The 23,904-nt window shown below is 36.1% G+C and overlaps 2 protein-coding genes across 13 annotated transcripts in view; one reads left to right on the top strand and one right to left on the bottom strand.

Annotated features, from left to right (window-relative positions):
* Positions 1–17: 17 nt before the first annotated feature.
* LOC106181067 (E3 ubiquitin-protein ligase rnf146) lies at positions 18–5,563 on the top strand. Its single transcript, XM_013565326.2, has 2 exons — positions 18–291; positions 669–5,563. The coding sequence occupies exons 1-2, from the start codon at positions 183–185 to the stop codon at positions 1,646–1,648; spliced, it is 1,089 nt and encodes a 362-aa protein (XP_013420780.2). The 5' UTR covers positions 18–182; the 3' UTR covers positions 1,649–5,563.
* Positions 5,564–23,904, bottom strand: part of LOC106181055 (cytokine receptor) — a 63,034-nt gene continuing 44,693 nt past the window's right edge. For all 12 annotated transcript variants that reach the window (XM_087001061.1, XM_087001063.1, XM_087001069.1 and 9 more), the window contains 10 exons: positions 23,627–23,798; positions 22,493–22,657; positions 22,162–22,332; positions 20,865–20,983; positions 20,315–20,483; positions 19,718–20,053; positions 14,627–14,714; positions 14,022–14,094; positions 13,429–13,527; positions 5,564–10,348 (listed from right to left, as the gene is read on the bottom strand). In XM_087001061.1, the coding sequence (XP_086857187.1) occupies positions 9,113–10,348; positions 13,429–13,527; positions 14,022–14,094; positions 14,627–14,714; positions 19,718–20,053; positions 20,315–20,483; positions 20,865–20,983; positions 22,162–22,332; positions 22,493–22,657; positions 23,627–23,798 (2,628 nt within the window). In that variant the 3' untranslated portion in view covers positions 5,564–9,112. The remainder of the gene's footprint in view (positions 10,349–13,428; positions 13,528–14,021; positions 14,095–14,626; positions 14,715–19,717; positions 20,054–20,314; positions 20,484–20,864; positions 20,984–22,161; positions 22,333–22,492; positions 22,658–23,626; positions 23,799–23,904) is intronic.

A 23,904-nucleotide genomic window follows, 5' to 3' on the forward strand; every position in this document is an offset into this window, starting at 1 on the left:
CTGATTTCCATAAACTTTGGACACTTATTTATTCGAAATGCTATGACGATATAGTTTGTGATCATTGAAAAGAAGGTTCCTAGAACTATTTTTCTTCAGCATAATGTAAATATCTTTAAAAATGTTGTTGGGGATAAAAATGGGACGTTAAATATTATCTGAAGGGTGAAATAGCTTTCAAGATGGACCAAAGAAGGGTCCAGACTACTCAGCCGCGCAAGGTCGTTCCCAACACAGTGAAAGAAGTTGCGATAGTAGAAAAGAAAGGGGGCATAGAGGAAACGCAAGAAGGTGAGCCCCCATTTTCACGTTTCAAAATTCGACTTTTTAATATAGCAGCACATCAAAGATTATTTCCTCGAATCCGAGACCGGAGGCTCTGCAAAAAATGGATAATGTATTAAACAGGGCTATTCCAATAGCATAAATATCATCTTCTTTGTATTCACTCTGGCCTGGCCTACACTAGTAACAACCCCTGTTATTGTTTTTGTATTCACTCTGGCCTGACCTTAACTACTTTGATTTGGATTGACTAAAGAAGGAAAAAACTTGGCCACTCACTTTTTAACAACCCTGATCACTGTAACTCACAATTGGTAATCAGTTGAGATGTTTTTGAAAGATAATGAAACCAATCTATCTATATTCTTATTGTGTATTTGCAGTGCCATCCTCTGCTGGGGAGGTGGTGTTGGAATGTCCAGTGTGCCTGCAGACCTGTGTCCATCCTGTCAAACTGCCCTGTAATCACATCTTTTGCTTCTTGTGTGTGAAAGGAGTAGCCAACCAAAGTAAGCGGTGTGCGCTGTGCAGGACAGAGATCCCCACTGACTACCTGTATCGCCCAGCTCTGGTGAAGGTAGAGGAACTAGAGAGGAGTGTGCCACAGGATGATGATACCTATCAGTGGTTCTATAAGGGAAACAATGGCTGGTGGCAGTATGATGAAAGAACCAGCACTGAACTGGAAGAAAAGTTCAAGAAAGGGGAAACTGCCTTTGAGTTATTGATAGCTGGGTTTTTGTATGTCATAGATCTTGAAAATATGTTACAGATAAGGAGGAATGAGCCTGCTAGAAGGAGAAAGATAAAACGTGACTTGTCATCTGCCCCAAAAAAGGGTGTGGCTGGTTTAAAGATATGCAGTTCCATGCCACAGGACAGAGAGGGTGCATATGGGAAGGAGGATACAGCAGGTGCAGTTGGGGGGTCAACTACCACTAAAAGCCATTCTTCTACTTCACTTGCTACTGCTCCCTCTAATCCAGCCCCACACCAAGTTAATGCCAACATACAGGCAACTAGCAGCTCAAACTCACAGCTGCCATCACATACATCTGGTGCCCCCACCTCTCAGCTGCCAAACCCCACTGTGTTTCCTGATAGAGCTCTCCCTCCCAGTGATGACATGGTCGCTGGTGTGGGGCGGGGCCTTCATAATGTTAGTTTACAGGACTCTGAAGATGAAGAGGATAATGAGGACAGTGATAATCATGGTGCTAGGAGTAGTGAGGAGGAGGAGGAGGAAGAAGAGGAGGAGGAAGAGGACAGGAGGTTACACCAAGAAAGGAATCATGTTGTGCAATCTTCCAGTCTGCTGAGGAGAGAACCAATACAGGGCCAGGAGGGCACTGGTACACGCTGAATACACTGTGGAATAACATGATTTTGATAACATTGATGAGCAACAAGGAATAAACTTCATGTCCCTTCCCTCCTTACTCAGATATGATCTGTGTAAAATTAATAACAATTGACAACATTGTATTTATAAGCTTGACGTCAGATATGGCCTATTGTCCTATTCAAGTAAACTAAATGTTGTCAGCTCTTTGTATATAGTTGAACATGATGGTCTCACTGGTGATGAAGGTTTATAATTTGTCACAACCTTTGTCACTATTAGGTCTGCTGTGCCAATAATGTTCACCTGGTGTTCCTTGTTCATCTGCCCATTTTGTCTCCAACTGGTGGTAACTGTTATGTCCAGTCTGTGATGGACTAAAAGGACGTAGAACATGAAGCAGTTTGGGTGGCTTGCTATTGATGCTAGTTTTGCATTTATTCACAAAAATGGTTATGCTTGAATTGTTTATTATTGTATTTAGATATGGCATTATTCAAGTAAATTTGTCAAGTTGAACATAGTGAATGTTTTACACTGTTTAAGTGATGTGCAATGAACTGCTAAATACCGGTTTTTAGTAATGTCTGCACTTTGTAAAAATCTTTTTCCATATATTCTAGTAAGTCTACATGAACTTCAATTTCCTTTTTTTAGTGCCCCTGCTCCTACACCTGCAAAGTAGAGAGAATGGTCTAAATCTGTGTAGTACTAAGTAGACAGTCTATGGTTATGTTTGTCAGTACAGAAATAACTGCTCTGGTCTGAAGCATTTTGTACTAGGGGCATTCCGTGGTATTTGTTTTGCATTACGGACGGAATTTTGACACTTTAAAAATAAATTCTACAATAACTATAATACATAAATTGTTCAAATTTGGCAGGAATATTGATTAGTGCAAGCCTAAACTTCTGACCAAAAAACTTGAAATAACATCTATTAGTTTTTGAGAAATATTGGTTATTGATCACCATTACGGACGGAAAAAAATGGACAAGCATTTTTATTAATCAACTTCAACTTCAAAACTCTGCTCTGTTTGTGGCTTTTTAAAGATAAAACTGCATTGACATGACAATTTCATTATTCTTGTTACTAGAAATGTAAAAGGTTATTAAAAATTTTTTTCTTGTTAGGAAATTTTTGAAGTTTAAAAAATCATGTCAGATTACGGACGGAAAATTACGGACGGAAAATTTGTCCACAGTGCAAAACTTACACAGAAGCCATTAAAAAAGTACAATTAATCATTTATTCATGGTAAAATTGAACTTTTTACTAAATATGTACATAATAGGAAGTTATTTTTGATGTCAACTCAAATACTTTTGTGAGCTATTTCAAATTACAAAAATCAACTACAGTCTACACTTTCATGAATAAGAGATCCCTTGTGTTCTCATATTGTCATTGTTTAAAATTCTGTGTTGAATTCTAATTCAGAATAGCTACATTTAAAAGTTCCTTTTTTTTTCATGCTAAAGTTTAAACACTGTTTTTATTCTGACACATTAAGTCCAACAGAGAATTTGTATCTCTTGCATTGGTCCATCACAGGGAATGGTACAGGTTTGATAATTTGGTCACTGGAAATCCATGCTCTGTCTTCTTGAGAAGGAAAGGCAAATAGTTTTTTTACTTGTCCTTTGCTCAGAGAAAAGTTACTTCTATATCACCACCTTCTATGAATATAATTTGACCTAAATAAATGTTCTGAGGATATAGGATAATTTCAGGTAAGTGGCATGGTGCTAGAACAAAGGCCTGGCCTCTAGTCATCTTTGATTAACTGTGGTCAGTAATTATCTTACTGCTCATCTCCCAGGTATATACAACTTGTATATGACAGGTAAGTGATCAAAAGCACATTTTATCTTCAAATTGCAATCAAAGTAACTGAAAATATCCAGGAGAAGCCATGATCACATGTGATCCTTAAGGTGCAATTTAAATGCCACTAATTGACAGGTGAGACAGACGTTGACAAGTCTTGCCAGGTAAGAAAAAGCACTTTTTGACTTTAAATCCTGCATTTTTGAATAATCTTTTTTTTTTTTAAATAAATCTTTATAAGGGAAACAGTTCTTCTTTAGTTTTGAAATTCATAAATCAATTACTTGAGTATGCCACATGAAACCAATCAGTAGAAATGTTATAGCCAGGTAGCTATGCCTTTCCGTCCGTAATGCTAATTTTCCGTCCGTAATGATTTTTTATTATGAAATTAATTTGTCTTCAAATATGTTTAAAAAAATTTTTTTGGGATATTTGGTAAACATAGGACTAGTATGAGGAGAATATGAAAGGAATTTTTTTTCTGCCAAGTAGTCTTTAAAAAAACTTAAAAAATAGAGCCCAAATCATTACGGACGGAAAAAATGACTTTGGATTAATGATTAATTAACTATTTTTTAAAGATTTCACTTGATTTATTAAGTGTTTACCCCAAGGACTTGCTGTAATTTATGTCTCAATTGAAAGATATTGATTAAAATTTATTTTGAGTGTTATATGCAAAAAATAAAAAATTCCGTCCGTAATGCTAATTTTCACATTTTTCAAGTTTAATGCGCTATAAAATCATGAATTCAAAAAATACAGATAAATCTTGTACAAATTATTATCCCCTGAAGTCTCTTCTTTCAGAAAATGCAACTTTTGATTGATTTTTGTACATTTGAAAATTTTATGCCCAGGACACAAATACCACGGAATGACCCACTATTAGATTTAATCAAATCACTAAATTCATATATCAAGGCACTTGTGTTACTTCCATATCAATAGAAACAAGAAAGAGAATCATACAGTGCCATTCACATGGTTGCATAAGTATTGCGACGGCCCCTGATGGTTGATGAATAGAATATTTGCATCTATTTTCCCTGGGTCAGAGACGTGAAAATTAACCCAGAAAGCAGAAGTTGAGTTGAAGGGCATGCTCATTTACTAAATGTTAGAAGAAAATATAATCTAAAACCTTTAGTCTTGCTTGGCTGTGCCTCATGTAAAATGTCCTTAGCATTTCAATATGTGACACGGACGTACTGGACTAACGTCAAGTAGGGCCTCTCTCTCTTTTTTTTTTTTTTTTTATGTGTGTGTGTGTGTGAGGTTCTGCCGAATTTGGTAGTTTAAAAGGTGAAAACAGAAGGCTGTGAAGGATTTCGGAGGGTTTTTTTTATTCTACTTTCAGTATTCTAAGTTCAGATATATAAAAAAATGGTATTATACAAAGGCAGTAACTGTAACAGCTGTGCTTGAAAGAACAGAATATAGTGCACTTCAGCATGGAAAAAGGTGTATTCAACAATACAAATAAATGCTTACTGACCATCATTAGACCCAGTTTCAAACTCAAATTTTTAAAATTTCTTTTCATATCACATTACTTGGCCAAAGTCTAAGAGACTGTTGCATACATTTTATCCTTGCTTTACTGGTATTTCTTGGCAGAGGATATAAATTTAATTCCTTATTATGTAAAAGTTGTGAAGTGTTTTTCACGTTTGAACAGAAGATTTTTGACACTGAAAATCCCATTTGCTTCCCCACACGTGTTTCAACTTAGGTGATAAACCCTAGAACTGTGATGATGTCAGTACTATTGAATATTGCTTTGAATTACTTATGCCTTATTATCCCCTGGTTGGTTGCGGGAATTTATGAATTTGAAGATAGTGACCTGCTTGTGGTATTGGATGCGTACACTTGGAACTAAAGAGTTGAAGATAACTTAGAGTACTCCCCCACTGTAATGGATTTTTATTTTTTGTGTTGTAATTTGTGTATTGTTAATCTTCCAATGATATGTAAAATCGGATGTTTTTAGTGAAAAGGAATTGCTACTGCTTTCTCTTTATTTTGTAAAAGACACATTTGAAGTGATTAGCTCAATTTAAGGGCTACAAAAAATAGAAAACCCAACAATTGAGTATTTGCCTACTGTTTGCTTTATTTTTGCTTATAGGCTACATTCTAAAATTATCCTTCCTGTAATAAAAACCTCAATTTCATAAAGCACAGTAGAAGTGACTGACATTTAAAATGAAGCAGGTGCCTCCTTGTTGACAACTTTGACCGGTACAAACATTACTTCAAAACCAACTGAAAGTTAAACTGCATTACTACCACCTGGCATTTCAACATCTTCAAGGACGTGAGAAGAAAACAAGCTACTAAACAGAATTTGAGAAAAGTCATTTAAAAAAGCTCATTTCAGGAAATCGCAACCATTGCTCAGATGAGCAGAACTACTTACTTTGCTACATGTGGTGAGAAACCATTTTCAAAAATGTATTTCTAATCAAAATTTGACATACATGTTTATGTAAGCTATGTTTAACTTGTGTCATTTTTTTTTCTTTGTTAATGGGAAACTAAAACCCATAATGATGGAGTCTCATGTAAGGACTCTTCATAATCCTACAAAAATTGTCTAAATTGTAAATTTACCAAGCCCTTGTATTTACTACATAATGAACATTAAATTTTATATCATGGAGAAGACAAATATATACTGTTTGCAAGCAAAACCGGTCAACATTTCTTTTTTTTTTTGCCTATTTTTCATCAGTGCAAAATTACAGAGGAAACTTGAGCAGTTTTCAGCCTGTGCAGCATTGGCAGTGAACATTAAAAAGGCACAGTTTCAGTTTTCATATTTTTGCTTGCAGGTGAAATGCTCTTTAAATGATCATTCATAACAGAATGTTAAAGATGTAATGAACAGAAAAACTGAACCGTAACCTCAACTGAAATTTCTTGAGACAAACACACATTTTCACACCATGTATACTTAAAGGTGTGAAATCTGAGCCTCTTTTATGTTGCCAAGTAACATAGGCTAACACCACAAATCACATCTACTAACCACTTTTAGAGAGAAAATTCTTTGAAATAAAGCGGCACCAGTTTCTTTATTTAGGAACAACCCTCAAATTATTCTGAACCATTTCCTGGTACATTTGAACTATCAATCTGATCAACTTAACACCTCCAAAAATACTAAAAAGTATGTTTAAAGCAACTGTTTTTCTTTACTGACTTAAAGTGAAGTTACTTGTGCTCCCTGTATTTTCACTTTATATTTAATGTTATTTTAAGGTGATATAATCATCATGGCTTTTCCATTTGAACAAGACTCTCCAAAGAAACTGCTAAGATTTAAGACACAAAACACCAAAATTTCCATGTGTGGTCCTTAAAAATGTGGAAATATGATACAGAAATTCTATATATTTTGCTTAATTCAAAATATCACAAATTTTACCTCTATATTTAAATGTTGAGTTAAAGACGAAAAATAAAACAAACTGTAAAATGCACAGCAGGAAAAACAGTTACGTGCTGTCTGTCCTTATATAATGTCCTTACATCAACTTAGCTATAACTTTCATCACAGTCAATTGCTTCATTTCTCCCATTTCAATCAAGTTAATAACAGCAAAATACAATATAAAGCAATTTTTAGTTACAGAATCACAACAAAAATAGCAAAAATTACACAAATAAAGCCCCACTGTGTTAACAAGATACTTTGCACCTCTACAACAACCGAATAATGTTAATTAAAAACAAAAAAATATTGTTTCGAGACATCTTCATATCTTGTTTTATCGCCAACCTTAACTCTCAGAGCAAAACTATGCTGCTAGAACCTTACAATACAAAATCTACATTATAAATCACAATCACCTGTTGCCATTACTCATCACCTGGAACATATAACACATTTGTATATTAAATAAGAAAATAAATCATAACAATATATATATATATGACAACTCTGATTAACTGATATCCTGTTTTATGAGCTCTTAAAGACTGACACCAAAGTCTCACAAACCTCTAATTTCCACAGAGTATATATTTATTTACGAGTTGCAACCCTCTGAAGTTTGATTAATATGTAAATGTATTTTACAAGTTACAAATAGTTTGAGCAAACCAGACACTGACCTACAAATTATTGATGCAAATATTAGCAATCTAACTTTCAATGACGCCAACAATTCACTATAAAGGACTCTTAAGATGAAAAAGGTCAATTCTCAAGGCACTGAAAGCAAGTGTTACAAGCTTCATTCAGATACAACTTACAGTAACAAAAAGTTTACATGCAATGAGCATAAATTACCAACAATATTACAAGTTCCTGAACTGGACTGGCAATGGGTACCTGGTAGCACATGATGACTGACAAAGAAAGTTTGTTACATCATTTTCTTACATCAAGTGCACTCTGAGGGAGAGCAACGTGAAAACACATATTGCTACTACTGGCCACAGGGAAATAAAAAACAACATATAAACTTTGTTTGATGAAAACATAGGTTGACTTGGTATATATGGTTCATTGCAATATACTGGCTCTTCCATCAAATTAGTAAAACCATGACTTAGAGGTAAAGCTTGAATTCGAGCTTGATATGAAAAATAATATCAAGTTAAGAGAATTGCTAGTAGATCCATTGCAGTTATAGCAAAAAATAATAGAAGACTACAGATAAAGTTACCCAATTAGAAAAATATTAAAATCAATTTTACTGGCCTTATCTATACATCAAAATAGATTTTTGAATTTTCAACAAAGTATCCAAGACTTGAAATAGCACCAAGCCTTTGTTACAAGCAAAAAAAATAAATAAATAAATAAAAAATAAAAAAAGCTCTTTACTACATAAACAATATATAACATAAAATCAACAACATCAAATCTAACAGTAAGTGGCATATCTTAGCTGACAACATACTGGCCACTGTCTCCTTGTTCATCTGCTGTACAAATTACAACTAATTTTTTTGTGAAAAAATACATTAATCACAATAATATTCAGTCACTGAAATACCCCCCAAAACGATAACAATATGAGACAATTTTAAAGTGAAATGCTACTGAATGCACATGAAAAAAAAAAAAAAAGAAGATATTAAATACATAAACATGCACAACCTGATTAGCCAGTCATAATGGTGGCTTAATAATATAAGCATAATTATTTACAGTTAATTACTGCCTAGTTATGGGAATGGCAATATATGAATAGAAGAAAACATTTCTTTCATGGACTGGGAGCTAGGGGAATTAGCGACCTAAAAGTAGGTTTAATCATCACAATCTTTTTGATAAATGGCACATACAATACCTATGTGCTGGAATACAGAACCATGAATAAATTAGACTCAAAGGTCAGTAATATGACTGGGCTCTATGAATGAATATTTCAAATTAATTCTGATTTGCTTAACCTAAAAGCAATAATGCACAAAGAATGCTCAATACTAGATCAAAAACTATATCCAATGGGTTGCCCAGATGGAAACATAATATCCCGTTAGTCTCTGTACAAATGCATCAGAAAACAACATTTACAAAGGAACACAGAGAAATTTATATTTGTGTATATTCTATGGCAACAATATGGGCACTGGCACATTATACAAAATCGAGTAAAAATTTCATTTTTTTTAAACATTCCCTGTTAGCAGTTGGCTACATATCCACTGGGGCAAGTGATTCCATTGGTGATGATATCCTCCTGTGTGACATAACCAGATCCCAGGGTTGTTGAGAAAAGCGGAGGAGGCTGATCTGTTACTTGACAGCCATCTTGGAAGTTACCACCACTGCAGCATGTGGAGTTAGAAGAGTTGTCTAGCAATGGAGATGCTGCCTCGCAGTCTTCACTTTCACTGAGATCCTGGAGAGGTGGAGGGCTTGGGGAGGGGTGCTGGGACAAAAGGGGAATGTTAGCATGGGCACACTCTTCCTCCTCATCTTCTTCTGCCACCTTTTCATCTTCCTTACTGTTCTCTCTGTACCATCCACTCTGCTGGCTATCACTTTGCCAAGACTCCTGGTCACCCTCTGAACCCAAATCACCATCTCGGATACCCTTACCCTGGCCATTCTCTGACTGAGTGTCTTTACCTTCACCAACGCCCACATCTGGGTCAGCATCAGTTCCTTTCATAGCCTCACCAAGGCCAAACTGAGAGTATCCCATCCCTGATGAACTGCTTTCTGAAATTGTGCTTTTTTGTGCTGACTTCTTGGCACTCTCTTCCTTACACTCAATCTCGGGGCGATTTGTAGATGGGGTTTTGGCCATACCCACATTGGCAAGGTTCTTTGATTTGGAATGTAATTCAAGCCTGTTATCTTCTCCCTGGCCTCCTCTTGCTGTGAGGGGTATGCCGTTGGCTAACACTAACTGGGCATGTGCCACTATTACTTCAGGCTGATGGACAGGGATGACACTAGTGCAAAGCTTCCGTTTCTCTTTTTCATTTTGAGGTCGTTGTTTCTCCATCTGACCATCTTCCATGCCTCTATCCTTGTGCTGCTGGCCAGTCAGGCTGTTCACGGCCATCTTGGAATAGTAGTAATCTGAGCTGCTGCCATTCCCACTGTCGCTGGAGATACTACGTACTGGAGACAGCTGCTTGCCTGGGTTGGTCAATTTCTTTAGCTCTGCAGCATCCTTCATTTTATCTTCTTCATCTAAATAATCCAAGTAATCCTGGTCACCTAAAGGTGTCACCACTTCCTCCTGACCTTCTCCCGTCTCTTGTATGGTGTCCAGGGAGCTAGATTCACTGCCATGGGCACTATTACCAGAGCTATTGAAACTGAATCGGCGCTCTTGCTCACTCACTGGGCTTGGAGTGAATATGCCACTGTCAATACTGTTTTGCTTCATGAACTTGACAAGGTCCTGGAAGTAAAACTGGATTGTCACATTCCAGATCACTGACAGAATTAAAATCTGTCAGTGAGTTCAATTGCTAATGTTGTTCATCAATAAATAAATCATTTCTCTAAAATGTGAAAAATTATTTATCCAAGTAATGATTTATAACAGCTGGTGTCCTGTCTCTACCCAGACAGCCTCAGTGATCTGGCCCACGTCTGGCCCAGATCTGGCAACGTCTGGCAATGTCTGGCAAAAGGTATGGCCCACGTATGGCTTGCCACATGTGGGCCAGATGTGGCAATGTTTGGGCCAGATCTGGCCCAGACATTGCCACATCTGGCCCAGTCCACATTTGCTCATATGGCCAGATGTCGGCCCAGATCTGGCAATATCTGGCAAATGTATGGCATGCCAGATGTGGGCCAGATGTGGGCCAGATCATATTCAAATGGGCCAGATTAGGGCCAGACATGGACCACATATGGCCCAGAATGTTTTTTTTTTCTTTTTTTTAATTATTTTTAATTATTCAATAAGATTACTATAAAAAAGACATACAAGATTCAAGATTCAAGTATTTATTCTGTGCTAAAACCCTAAACAAAATTATTACACATTATATAACCTTGCTGGCAACTAACATGTAACAAATTAAGGGTCACTCCTTGTCTTTTTGTACAAAACAATGTATATTTGAAAAAAAAAAAAAAAAAAACTACACTGCAAAAAGGTAAATATACAGACACTTAACAGGAGGAAATGTCACTTACATACATGTAAAGAAAACAGTTATAACAATTTTTTTTTCAACACAAAGCTGCTCATCGAATCCGAATTAACACAAATTACAAAAATTGTAATTAATTATGCATGTACATGGGGGAGGGGTTTGAGGGGGAAATATTTTTGCACACATTGTCATTTTTAAACTAATTCAAACATATCATTAATAATAATAATCACTAATGAATATAGTTTTATAATGAATAAATCTTGAATAATGAATGAAAAAACATTGTTTTTTTAGATGATGGTGAGTTATAACAAAATTATAAATAACCATGCAGTAACTGTTTCAATTCAACTTGCATGCTGGCTACAGTACTGTATGTACATGTAAATTCTGAAAAAAAAAATATGTATACTCCAGCACAGATATAGATGTACAATTAAAAGAGAATTACATGTGCACAAAAACAAACCCCAGTATCAATGCTTTTGAATTAAATCACATCATGAATCAAATCACTCAATGAATTGAACCAGTTTGCAATGTTTGCGCTTTTTTCAAATCCATAACACTAAGAAATGATACATCCGGCTCCTTGACAAGCTTATAATTATTAATGGAATCAACAATATGGAACAAGTAACTCTACCAAGTTAACAACAGTTCATTCAAATGTCAAGTCAAAACACAACATCCCTTCCTTTCTTGGACAGAAACGGTCCTTTCAAAACATGTTTATTGACAGTTCAGTCTTTAAAATGTCCTTTCAAACATTTGCAGAATAGCATATGAACTCCAACTTTTATTCCTTAAACCACACTGAAAATTCTCAAAACTTATCAACTCATATCAAATCCCATGTCCTTTCACTACTACTGGTCTCTTCCTTTACGTCACATTCAAATGTTCCCTTCACTTTTAAAGGTTTCTCAGACGTGTATGAATAATACTGTTTGTTTTCTAGTCCTCCACAAGAGCCACATTTATTTTTCTTGGATTTCAGCATTCTCCATGTATTTTCATCAATGATATTACAATATGCACCTGAATCTGGTAATACACTGAGATTAACACCGCCTCTATTTCCTCCATGTCTTCTGTGTATATTGCATTGGTTCCCACACCAAATGTATATGCACTCCTGGATTATCATGTTCAAAGCTGTCATTTACATGAATAATAGTTTCAGTTTTGCAGACTTTTGCAAAGTGATCCAACGTTCCATGTTTTCTCAGTCAGGGAGTTTCTACTTCGTTTTTCATGTCTAAACTCGTAATGTTTAGACTGGCTTGGTTTGTCAAATGACTTCGGTTTCATCATACTCACAGTTTCTGGTGTTCCAATTTCATTCAAAGCGTTAACTGTCTAATGTATATTCATGTTTCTAACCTGTGTTTGGGAGAGTCCTGAAAATATCTTGTACACCTGTCCCTGCTGAATACAACATAAGCGCGCGTCTCCTCTGTCATGTATTTTTAATTTTCTATCTTTGTTCATTATTCATGCCGTCCGTTGGTTTTGAAAAGATCAATCTTTTCCGTCAGCGAAGAGGTTAAAACTGTCTAGCCATCGCGTCGAGCGTGACCCTAATGTCTCCGGACTTCTGTACGGTTCGAATTCCGTAATTTCACATTTTTCCTCCATTTTTTCAAAGAAAGTTGGCTCACAGTTTTGCACTAGTGTTAATCCTCGTCGCCAGTGTTGATGCCTTCGAAATAAATCGCATCACGAATCAAATCACTCAACGAATTGTATCAGTTTGATACGTGCTTTTTTCACATCCATAACTCTAAGAAACGCTACATCCGGGTCCTTGACCGGCTTAGCATAAAAAGCGGAATCTTACAACAGCGGAACGAGTAGTTCAAAAAAGTTTTAGAACAGTGAATTCATTCAAATGTCAAGTCAAATTAAACAAATAGCACACTTATGAGGGGACTTTGAAGAAAAGAGAGAGAGATAAATTAAATCAAAATTTATCAAATGACGTCAGTTCAATGCATTCAGCTCACTGGTCAATAAAAAATAAATAAATAGAAAATAAAAATTGAAAATGAAAGTACCATATCTGGCCCAAGTCTGGGCAGCATCTGGCAAAATGTGGCATAAATGCCAGACTTTGCCAGACTTGGCCCAGATCTGGCAAGTGTCTGGCAAAATGTGGCATAAATGCCAGACTTTGCCAGACTTGGCCCAGATCTGGCAAGTGTCTGGCAAAATCTGGCCCAGATATTGCCAGACGTTGCCAGATCTGGGCCAGACGTGGGCCAGATTACTGAGGCTGTCTGGGTATATAGCACCAACAGTTATTGCATGTACTACAACAAGATTGATTATTATACAATAAGATGATTATTTTACAAAAACATACCAAATCACTGAAGCCAAGTTTGCCTTCATCTATTTCTGACATCAAGAACTTTGAATTGTTGTTATAGTTTCCACTGTCATAATCAAAGTGATCATCAATCTGTAAACAGAGAGTTAAAAACTGCACAAAAATGTAAATATTGTGTTCTATACCACAAGTTGTCTACAATGACATGCACAACAAGGTGTTTGTAGAAAGGCTTATGACTAAGAAGGTAATTTCACAGAAACAATAAGAATATTGTAAAATTAACTTTTGATACTTATACAACAAAAGAAGATTCCCATTTACTCAGTTAATTTAAATGTATGGTCAGGGTAATGATGTAGTTTAAGCACCAAACCGAAGATAAAAGGCTAGGAGTAAAACTATAGACTACTTTGACCAAAGATATAGTCAATAGTAATTCACATAAATTAAATATTGCACCCTTTTTATAACAATAAATAAATGGTTTCTGTTTTAGACTATAATAGATCACTCTACTTTGGAGAACTATTGCACATGTATTCTGAATTGAAGCAGACTAAAACTGTGGTCATAGAGTTATTTTGTTAAGCTGGCCCAGTACATTCATACTCTTGTCTACTTACACTGATAGGGGGTGGGAGCTCAGGTATCTCTTCTGGTGGGATGGTCAGCTTCTTCTTACAAAATGCACTTGTTCTGATGAAGCGGCAAATATAAAAATTATTTATATGTTGAAATTTAATTTCAAAGGAAAGCCACAATTATGACCATGCACCCAGTTCAGCATATAAAGTCATACCAGTACATGCAATAAAGGCGGATATCTTTACAGACTTGGTGACACCTGCTGACTTCATGTGATCTGTACAATGTAAGCTGGATGGAAAACTGGACATACATGTAGAGCATGTGTATATTTTTTTAATAAGTCCACATCATTAACTGATCATAATCAAACTAATAAATTGACAGCAAAAGCTGCCAGATGCCTAAACTTCCATGCTTCAACTTTAACATTACTATTCAATTACCAAAAGATTTAAAACTAAGACTTAGCACAAGTAAAATGCAATTAGTTCTAAAAATATCTTAATTAGTACCATTTCAGATATAGTGATTCAGATGTGGAAAATTTCAGACACTAGTTATGGTTATATCCAGTTAATATATTTACAACACTTTGTGCCTTAAAAACAATTATAAAAAATTTATCTGTAAAAATGCTTACCTGTAAACCATGAAGATGAGGAAGGCGATGCAAACGCCCCCTATGATACATCCAGCTACAATTCCACCCACTACGCCATCTGGCAGTCCTGGAAAAAGTACACAAACATTACAATTTTTCCTTATATAATTCAATTAAAAATAAATATAACAGTATCAATTTTTGCTGATAGGACACAGAAACATGAAAACGCTCATGTGTGCAAACATACAGGGTAGAGACTCAATATTTGACTACTGTGCATGGCCGTCTTCTAAACTAGTATATAACAGTATACAATACCTCTATCTGGAGCATAAGCATCCCTATGGAGGCATTCTTGTAAACCAACTCAAATTCATGTTGGTTAACCAACATAATTACTTTTAACAAATGTACCTGGTTAGAGGGGAATTTTATAAAATTGTGGTTTCAATTAAAAACCATAAAAGGCCACATTCTTATGCAAAATGACAGAAAGTTATGTTCTCTTTGTTTTTGGTTTTTTAATGAGACCACAAATATTTCTCTCTACCCCTCAAGGATCTTTCGAATATATATAGTTTGGTTATTCACAGTTGACCTAATTCCTGAGCTCATACAGGCATGACAAAGTTTTCTATGAAACACAAAAGTGAAAGCTTCAAAGCAGTTATTGCAGAATATACAAGTCACCCAAACAAATTTGGGTCATATACTCCTGGAATGTCTTGAAACTATGGCATTTTTTTTTACCACAGTATACTATGTGGTAAATATATTATACAGATCAAATTTTACTTGACATATATGTAATAATTGCATGGACACTCAGAAATTAGCAAAGTAAACCTTACATAAATCACCCTTGCATAAATGCAACACCTCTATGCTTTATCTTCTAAAGAAGCATATTCCATCCACACTATCAGTATCAGACCACTTTATCACATTAAGTAGAGACTCAGTGCAGTCCTAAATGCTTGCTGCTAGGGTCAGTTTCTAAGTATTGATTTCTTTAGCTTCCCACAATTGCATCTTGTCCAAGGTTAGGATATTAACAAGGAACAATGTTCTGCTTGCAGCCTGTGTAATGGAACGTGCACTTTGCTAACATTTAAAAAGATGTTGCAGCTGGTTTTCCTGGTACTGAGCTTGTGCAAAATTCTCAGAATTTCCAAGTTTAGGGAATTGTGGGTAGACACCAGGCGATACACGAGCATCCTGCGGGGATAAAACCTACATGACAAAATTTTGGTTATTGCTATTGGCAGTGGCAGACCAATTTATGTCAAAAAAAAAAAAACCACAGTAATGTTTGCTTTCTAGGAAAATGTCAAAAGGTCAAGCATTTAAATAAAAAAAATAAATAAATCACAAAAGAAAATAGAAATTCTGAGAAAAGCCTGCTTTAACCTGCCCATAAATGAAACAATTACTCAATAGTTCAAGGAAATAAAAGTTAGGAAATCAAGATCATTTTATGCTACTGCTCAGTACTTGAAATGGACTTTTTGGATGAGGTTTTCCAAGAAATTTATATGCCAGCGTTAAGTGGCATGTACTCCTTGACACTACTAATATATTCCCCTGGCCAATTCAGGCTGTTTTCAATGCTGTTTGTGACAGGGAAATCTTGACAACAAAACACTTCTCAATTTAATATTACTACCATTTTATTATAACAAACTACACGTAAACACACTGGAGAGAAAGGGAAGAACCTGGCATCAGTAAACTGCTTGTACATGTAGAAGGGATTATTTTCACAACACTTCACTACTATGACCTCTGACTGCATTAAAAAAATCAAATGATACTTTTTATCAAAATTTAGATTGGGATGTTTGTAATGGTGTCTATGAAAATGAAATCATTCATCAGAGAAAAGGCAATAACAGACCATGTTTAACATACATTTGTTTCATATCAGCCACAGTGACTTATTTTCCATAAGTAAAGGGACACAGAAATTGAAATTTATTCAGCAATACTAAAATGGTAGCACTAGAAGTAGCTCATCCTTCGAAAGTTGAAAAAAATCTACTTAATAACCTCTCTCAAACCCACCAAACTTCCTTCTCAAATCTAATTGAAATGAATTCAAGCCCCCAGAGTAAGCAGAGCTGGCATACAAAGGAGACAATTATCTTGCTCAGTAACAAAGGAACCTACAAAGGCATAATTCAAAGTGACATAGACTAACATGAGCCAATTTCAAAGGGAAATAACCTTCTCTGTGTGACAGCGTTTTTGTGGAACTCTATGCGGAAAACCTATTTCAATTTTATTTAAATATGGATAGCACATCTACATACAATATGAGCTTAATTTGTCTTCTACTTTTACCTAGTTAAATCATTCTCTTACATCCTTAGCTTATACTGGTATGTACCCTAGCAGTGCAGTTATTTCTTTTAAATAACTGAATGGATTATAGTGTAGGTCTAAGGTTTCACATGGGGAACATTTTGGTTTTAAAAAAATTAATGCCATAACTGGGAAGGAAAAGTATGTATTAGAAAATGCATTATTTTTTGTCACTTTATCCCAATGAAACTATCGTTCTACAAAGATCGACCCAAATTTGTAGGGTCTCTCACTGAATGTAATCAGATAACATCCCTTCTTTTGTCTGCAACAAGCTTGTATAATCACCAACTTTTCTGTATTCTACTCAAAGCCAGGAGGAGGGGCATTAATCTGTTTATCTGACTGCATTCAGCATGAATCCCCATGGAGTTGGATCGATCTATGTAGAATGACCATTTCACTCCGAATAAGCCCATGACAGTTCCTGGAGGAAAACCATATTTTTCCAAGGTGGATCCAAAGATATTTTCTGACAGTTTTCCAAATTATCTTCATTGTTCCATCCTCCATTTTTGACTGTCTTCCGACAGAAAAAATTAGATATCCGTCAATGAAAACTTGGAAATCTGACCATCTTCTGGAAGATCCAGAAGACGGCCTAAATCCGCCCCTGATTTCCTGGAACCCAGACCATGACTTCATACTGCTCATGTGACAGTAACTCTAGTCTCATCCTATATCTTAAGTGCCATTCTGCCACTTGCGTTATCATATTGCATGGAAAGGAACTACACAAACAAGTGACAGGAATAAGCCACATGTCACTGAATGTGCAGTAAGGTTTAAATGCACAAGCAGGAAAAACTGATTCCTACATATTTCGCGGACTTATCCAGAAGAGATCTGGATGCATATTAAAACTTGTTTTGCAAATTTTTACCTTACCTAAACTTATGTTTCTTTGAACAAATGAGCCTCATACAGGCCATGCAGATTCAAATTTTAGCTTACCCACAGTGTTCTTAATTGCTCCCCATCACTCCCCCCCCCCCCCCAAAAAAAAAAATAAAAAAAAAAAAAAAATATATATATATATATATATATATAATCTCACATAGGAAGGCAGAAATCATGTTTAAATAAGTCAGTCAAATATCTGGTGTTTTTCAGTCACTAAAAACCATCGATATGAGAATAGTGATTCTTAGCCATGTGAACATTTTACAGTTGAAGGTAGTTTTTTTTCTGCTGTAGAGACAATTATTTTGTTCACATTGTCACAACATATGTGCTGGAGACTATAATCCAGATAGATGAAAGATAGATTGACATTGCCATGGTGCACTTGCAGTGAAATAATAGTAAAAGTGAGAGGTTGAAAGAGGGCTAGTTTTTCTCCACTTGATAAAATTGTCAGAGAATTTAAGGCTCAGGATGGTCTAGCAAGCTATATTATAAACTAATAATCCTACCAATGCTTTGCATCATACAGGTGCCATTTTTTATGACAACTCAAATAAATGACTGTCCTTCCCTCTCCTTCTTATCTATGCAGTTATAGATATTTATAATATAAGGGAATAAATCATTCATATAATAATAAAAATGTGTACTTTTATGTGCATATTATACTTGGCTTGGTGGAAGAACTTAAACAATGCAGATGAAAGCAAGGAAAAATAGTCTTTTGATTATGCATTTAATCCTGAGAAATAAGAGCTTAGATTGTCGAGCTTTAGAAACTACGTAGAGAAAGCTTTGAGCAAGCATATAGGAAATCTGATTATTCTAAAGAGATGGCTGTATATAGCTTACGTCTGGATATGATTTAGAGATGATCTAGACATCTGCAAATGGTGACTTGATTTTTCTCGCTACACAGATATATTCTCCATTGCTGAAGATGAGATTCTCATTTTGTGAAACTTGCGTAAATACTTGTCATCTTCATGTTTGTCATTTACCATATGTTTGACTTAAAGTTACAAAAGAAGTCAAATCTTTGCAACTTGACCCCATCAAATGGCACCATTTAGTTTCAAATTGCATAACTTTAAGAAATACCAAAGTGTAGCGTCTCATTATTCCTGAAAAGATATTTGATATTTGAACAGATATTTTCTTTCTTTCTTTCTGTGCTTTATACAACATTTTTCCAGCCCTTATGCTATTGTGCAAGAAGCAGTGTTATGTGTCACACATTAGTAAGTCATTTGGTAGACTTAAACGAACTTGAGAGACAGAAAAACAGTTTAAGTTTACAACCAGAAATTTGAAGAAGGCGCAGAATTAAAACTATTTTTGGTTGACCGTATGATTGGTTTATTCTTTGTCATGTTAATGGTTTAGCATAAAAAAAAAAAAAAAAACTAGCAGAAGTGGAGAATCTACGCTCCCTTAACATGTTACTTCAAATGTTGTACAAGTGAACGTAATGAAGAGAGCAATATAGATGTTTATATGTCAAAATAGCCAATCACCTTTATGTTTCAGGATCTAACTTAACATTCCTAGATATAGAAAGAGGGTCAAAGTCAAATATACACAGTGTTTGAGTAGACAGTTGTGTGCAAAGGTATATGCCCATGTCATATGGTCAGTTTAGTAGAATTCTTCATGGTTATCAGCTGCCCATGGAAATTAATTGAACCAAAATGCAAAACAGAAGTGCAAAACCATATAAAGAAAAAAATGAAACAACTATACAGAAAAAGATGTTACAAGTAAACTGTCACAAATAAATTGGGTCGGTCTCTGGCTCTGAATAAACCAAAATAAGATGGTAAGGCATTCACCAAGTTAAGTAAAATATGGGCAGACCTGTTAGCTGACACATGTATGTCTCTTCCACATGGCTGAGTGGTCCACGCTGCTCCAGGCTGTTGATGGCTTGGATGCTAAAGTTAATGGCCATGTGCATCGTCTCCTCCGTACAGGGCATCACTTGAGAGTGTAACTTCCCGTCATGTGTCTGATACTTCTCCATGTCTGTCAGGGTGTCTATGTACTGTTCCTGGTAGCCGGCAGACGAGTTGATGTGCAAGACATAGCCTGTGATTGGTCCATTCCTTATAGGCGGTGGGTCCCAGGTGACGGAGGCTATCTGACCTGTGGAGCCTGTCACCTGGACCTTGAAATTATCTATCACACCTGGAGCTGAAAAACACAAAAACAGCATTCAATACACTCACTTTTATCTATTGCACAGCAAAAATGCTTATATACCCCATACATAGTAAGCTAAGAAAATTTTTTGCTGTACCTAAGAATGACAAAAATAATACTTTCAAAAAGCAAAAATAACCAAGAAACTTCCAACAAGTATGAAAACTTGATCTAATACTCGTTTGGCATACCATCAATACATTTTTTATCCCAGCATAATTATCTAGCTTCACAATAATATGTTCCCCTTACCTCCAATGGTGGTATTCACTTCCAGGGGTGGAGACAGCTCAGAGCACTTGGTGCCATTATCTGTGCAAGCTGTCACCATGAATTGGTAGCGTTTCCAACCCTCCAAGTTGTCAACAACAGCGGTCAACACGTCCCCCCTTGTGGTCATCACTGGACTGGACCGTCCTAACTGAAATACAGATAATAACTGCCGTGACATCTCAGATCTGTATATGGAGTGATATAATGGTAATTAAATAATACTTAAACATGTACTATACTTGCCTTTTACAATAAGTGATTCATATGAAGTATGGTATATGTACGATGCATGTATTAATCTTGACAAATAAGTCAGTGATTTTGCTTTTGTAATGATCTAGCTGAAATTTGTCTTTATTAATTGATGTAAACTAAAGGTATGTTTGCAATTAATTCCGTGCACCTACAATGCTAATGCTACCATATCAAAATATTGTCAGAGTGATCAACACCCAAAACTTGCTAAAATAAATGAAACATTTATTATATCTTTTTAGTACTGAATATACCCATAGTGACTGCTACCTACCTCATATAACTGGTATTTGCTAACATTTCCATTGGGTTCAGGACTAGGTTCCCAGGCCAATGTCACAGAGTTGGAGGTAACTGCCTTCTGTCTCAATCCTGCAGGGGGCAGGCTTGGAGCTGGAACATAAAGAATGTATTACTTCATTATGCTCTACATACTTAGGTGACCAGTGCCACTTTGAGTCTACCACTGAACCTCACCAAACTCTACCTCATGTCATTGTGGATTATACTAGATGTTGCATCACAGCAAACTACCTTTAAAACAAATCATTCATGTTTAAAATTGGAAAGATACAGTTCATCTACTACTCTGTGAAAGATTTTTCCATAATGAGACCTGTGCACATGAGTGTGACCTGCAAACCTGGGTTTGACCTGCAAATCCAAGTGTGACCTGCGCATCAGGTTGACTTGCATACCCAAGTGTGACCTGCAGACCTGGATGTGACTTGTATATACAGGTGCCCTATTATTGGTACAAGTCTTCAAAACTGTATGACAAGATGGTCAAACAGAATTGCATTTCACAAAACTAAACATAAGTACCAACTGAATCTTTCAAAAAGAAAAGAAAAGAAACAGCAAAAGTAGTCAAAACTAAAGATCTACCTCTATAGAAATTATAAAAATCATCCCTGAGCCATGACAGAAATGAAACTAATTTAAAGACTGGGTTCCCATACCTAGATCAATCTAACAGGATCAATCCATCTCCAAGGGGTTTCTCACTAAATTGCTTTCAGCTTAAGCGGCTTAGATGTCTGGTATGCCTAATGAAGCTGCTAAACGATATTTAATTACCTACCAGCAGCTTCAGTAGGTGACATACATCTAAGCAGCTTAAGCTGATTGCAATTTAGAGAGAATCCCCTTGGAGATAGATTGATCCACAGATAGGGTCTGGGAATGGTTCCTTAGGTTTACAAGGACAGCATATGGCAAAACTTAACTACAATAAATTTCTCTCTTGATATCAAACTAAAAATCCAAACTGAAACAAAATCAGAGTGTCAGAGTGTACAGATATATATAAGGCGCAGTAAACCTAACACAGCATAGCTATATAATCTCTCTTTCTTTGCAAGTGCATAATGTATAGGGAATTATATTCACTTATTCCTCCTCCACTGCAGCTTATGCCTGGATAACAATTATCATATTGGTCACAGTTTGGTACAGGACTGACTTATGAATCCTTACTAGTGTGTTTTAGATGGCTATCTACCCTCTCCATCCCACTTCAGTAAATGATTAGGTACACTTGAAAGAATATTATGTCACAGGGCACATACCTGATTGCTGAGTCCATGCCAAAGTGTCATTAAATGATGTAAAACGACCTCCACCTGCTGTAGTGACAGCCTGAATAGCTAGACCATAACGGGTGGCTGGCTTCAACCCTTCTATGATATAGTCGACATAGTCCTTGTCTTGATGTGGCACTGATACCGTGGAATACTTGCCTGTTTTTATGGCAAAAGAATATATTACAACGTTTCACTGAATTTTTTTAAGAAAAGTAATTTTCTTGCTACATGTATATTTCTCTTCAACATAAACAATGAAGAAAAAGGCAGAACGAATAATCTTCATGCTAGGAATACAAGTCAACTATCTCCTCACCTGTTTTACATTCTTCAGGATATTCGCAAATCCTTATGGTATAGTTCAAGATTTTGCTAAAAGCCCCCCTGGTGCAATCCAGTGCTAACCATTTTACATCTAGACTTCTCTCTTTCTGCAGTGCATTCTCTTTTAGAGAGAATCCAACTGGGTGTATATCAGGAACTGAAATATATGCCAAACACCATTAGCAAAACACTTCAGATCCTTAAATCTTATTATGGCTCTCTGAGCGAAAATTATTTTTAGCTAAGACATACAACAACAAAAGATGTAAGTTTGTGATAAACACAAAACCTGTAAAAATGCAACAACTGGGTTAAAAATGGTGTGTTCACAATGGATCTATTGTACTAGCTAGTGTGTACTATCTCCACAGGGACTCTCATTGAATGCAATCAGATTAACACTCCTCTGGTTTCCAATTTACTCGTATAATCACCAGCTTTTCTGACTATAAAACTCAACACTGGGAATACTAGTTAAGGAGCACGTACAACAGTTTCCTTATTAACGCACTTTAAGTGTGACTATATAAAGTGTATATAGTTTGTTTACAAAGGTCTTTATCATTTATGAGGAGTACTGTAACTGTAACATAACAGTAACATTATGATAACAGTTGAGGGGCAAAGTCAAGGTATCTATTATCTCTAGTCTAACACTGGTGGTAAAGTTAGCTTCTCCAGTTCATCTTCATCTAAAAGAAATCTATCTCTGCACAATATCAGGCCTACCCAACTACCAGACTCGGCACCGAATGATCCAGAATTCACCGGTAAATCGGACCACACTACCCGTTTTCAAGGTGTGTATCAGATCGCATTACACAGTATCAGACGCGACACCGCTCTTGCCTAGTACGCGATGTGATAGTGACGATTCTTAGCGGGGTTGAAAAGCATTGCATCACCACTCAAAATTTGTTCAGGGTATGAAACTGTGTAATGCGATCTGATACATACCTTGAAAACGGGTAGTGTGGTCTGATCTACCGGTGAATTCTGGATCATTCGGTGCCGAGTCTGGTAGTTGGGTAGGCCTGAATATATTTTTCTCGTACCTTCACAAAAATTTTAGTTACATTTTACATTTCATGGTATACATGACTGAAATAATTGGATCCCGCTGTACCTTTATCATAGAGATAGTTGCACTTGACGTGTGGCCAGACCATTCCACTGCTATAGAGGTCACTGTCTGCAGACACTGCAAACCTGTAGTTTCTCCTTACATCCTCACTGGCGGCCACATGGAGCTCGTAGGAAGTCACATTTCTAGGTACTTTCTGCCACAACAGATTGCCCTGGTCACAGATATCAAATTTATGATCTAATCGAATAAGGCTTCATTCACATGCAATGTCTATTTTCTAAATTCTATTTTCTATTCGCGGTATGTCTTATGATCAC

Source organism: Lingula anatina, chromosome 1 (assembly GCF_051362555.1).
Source record: "Lingula anatina isolate TDL-2025a chromosome 1, LinAna3.0, whole genome shotgun sequence".
In the NCBI taxonomy this organism is placed as follows: domain Eukaryota; kingdom Metazoa; phylum Brachiopoda; class Lingulata; order Lingulida; family Lingulidae; genus Lingula; species Lingula anatina.

Bases quoted from the DNA above. Each gene is read 5' to 3' on its own strand.
- LOC106181067 (XM_013565326.2), top strand. From the start codon at position 183: ATGGACCAAAGAAGGGTCCAGACTACTCAGCCGCGCAAGGTCGTTCCC. The intron at 292-668 runs GTGAGCCCCCAT...GTGTATTTGCAG, and splicing joins CATAGAGGAAACGCAAGAAG to TGCCATCCTCTGCTGGGGAG.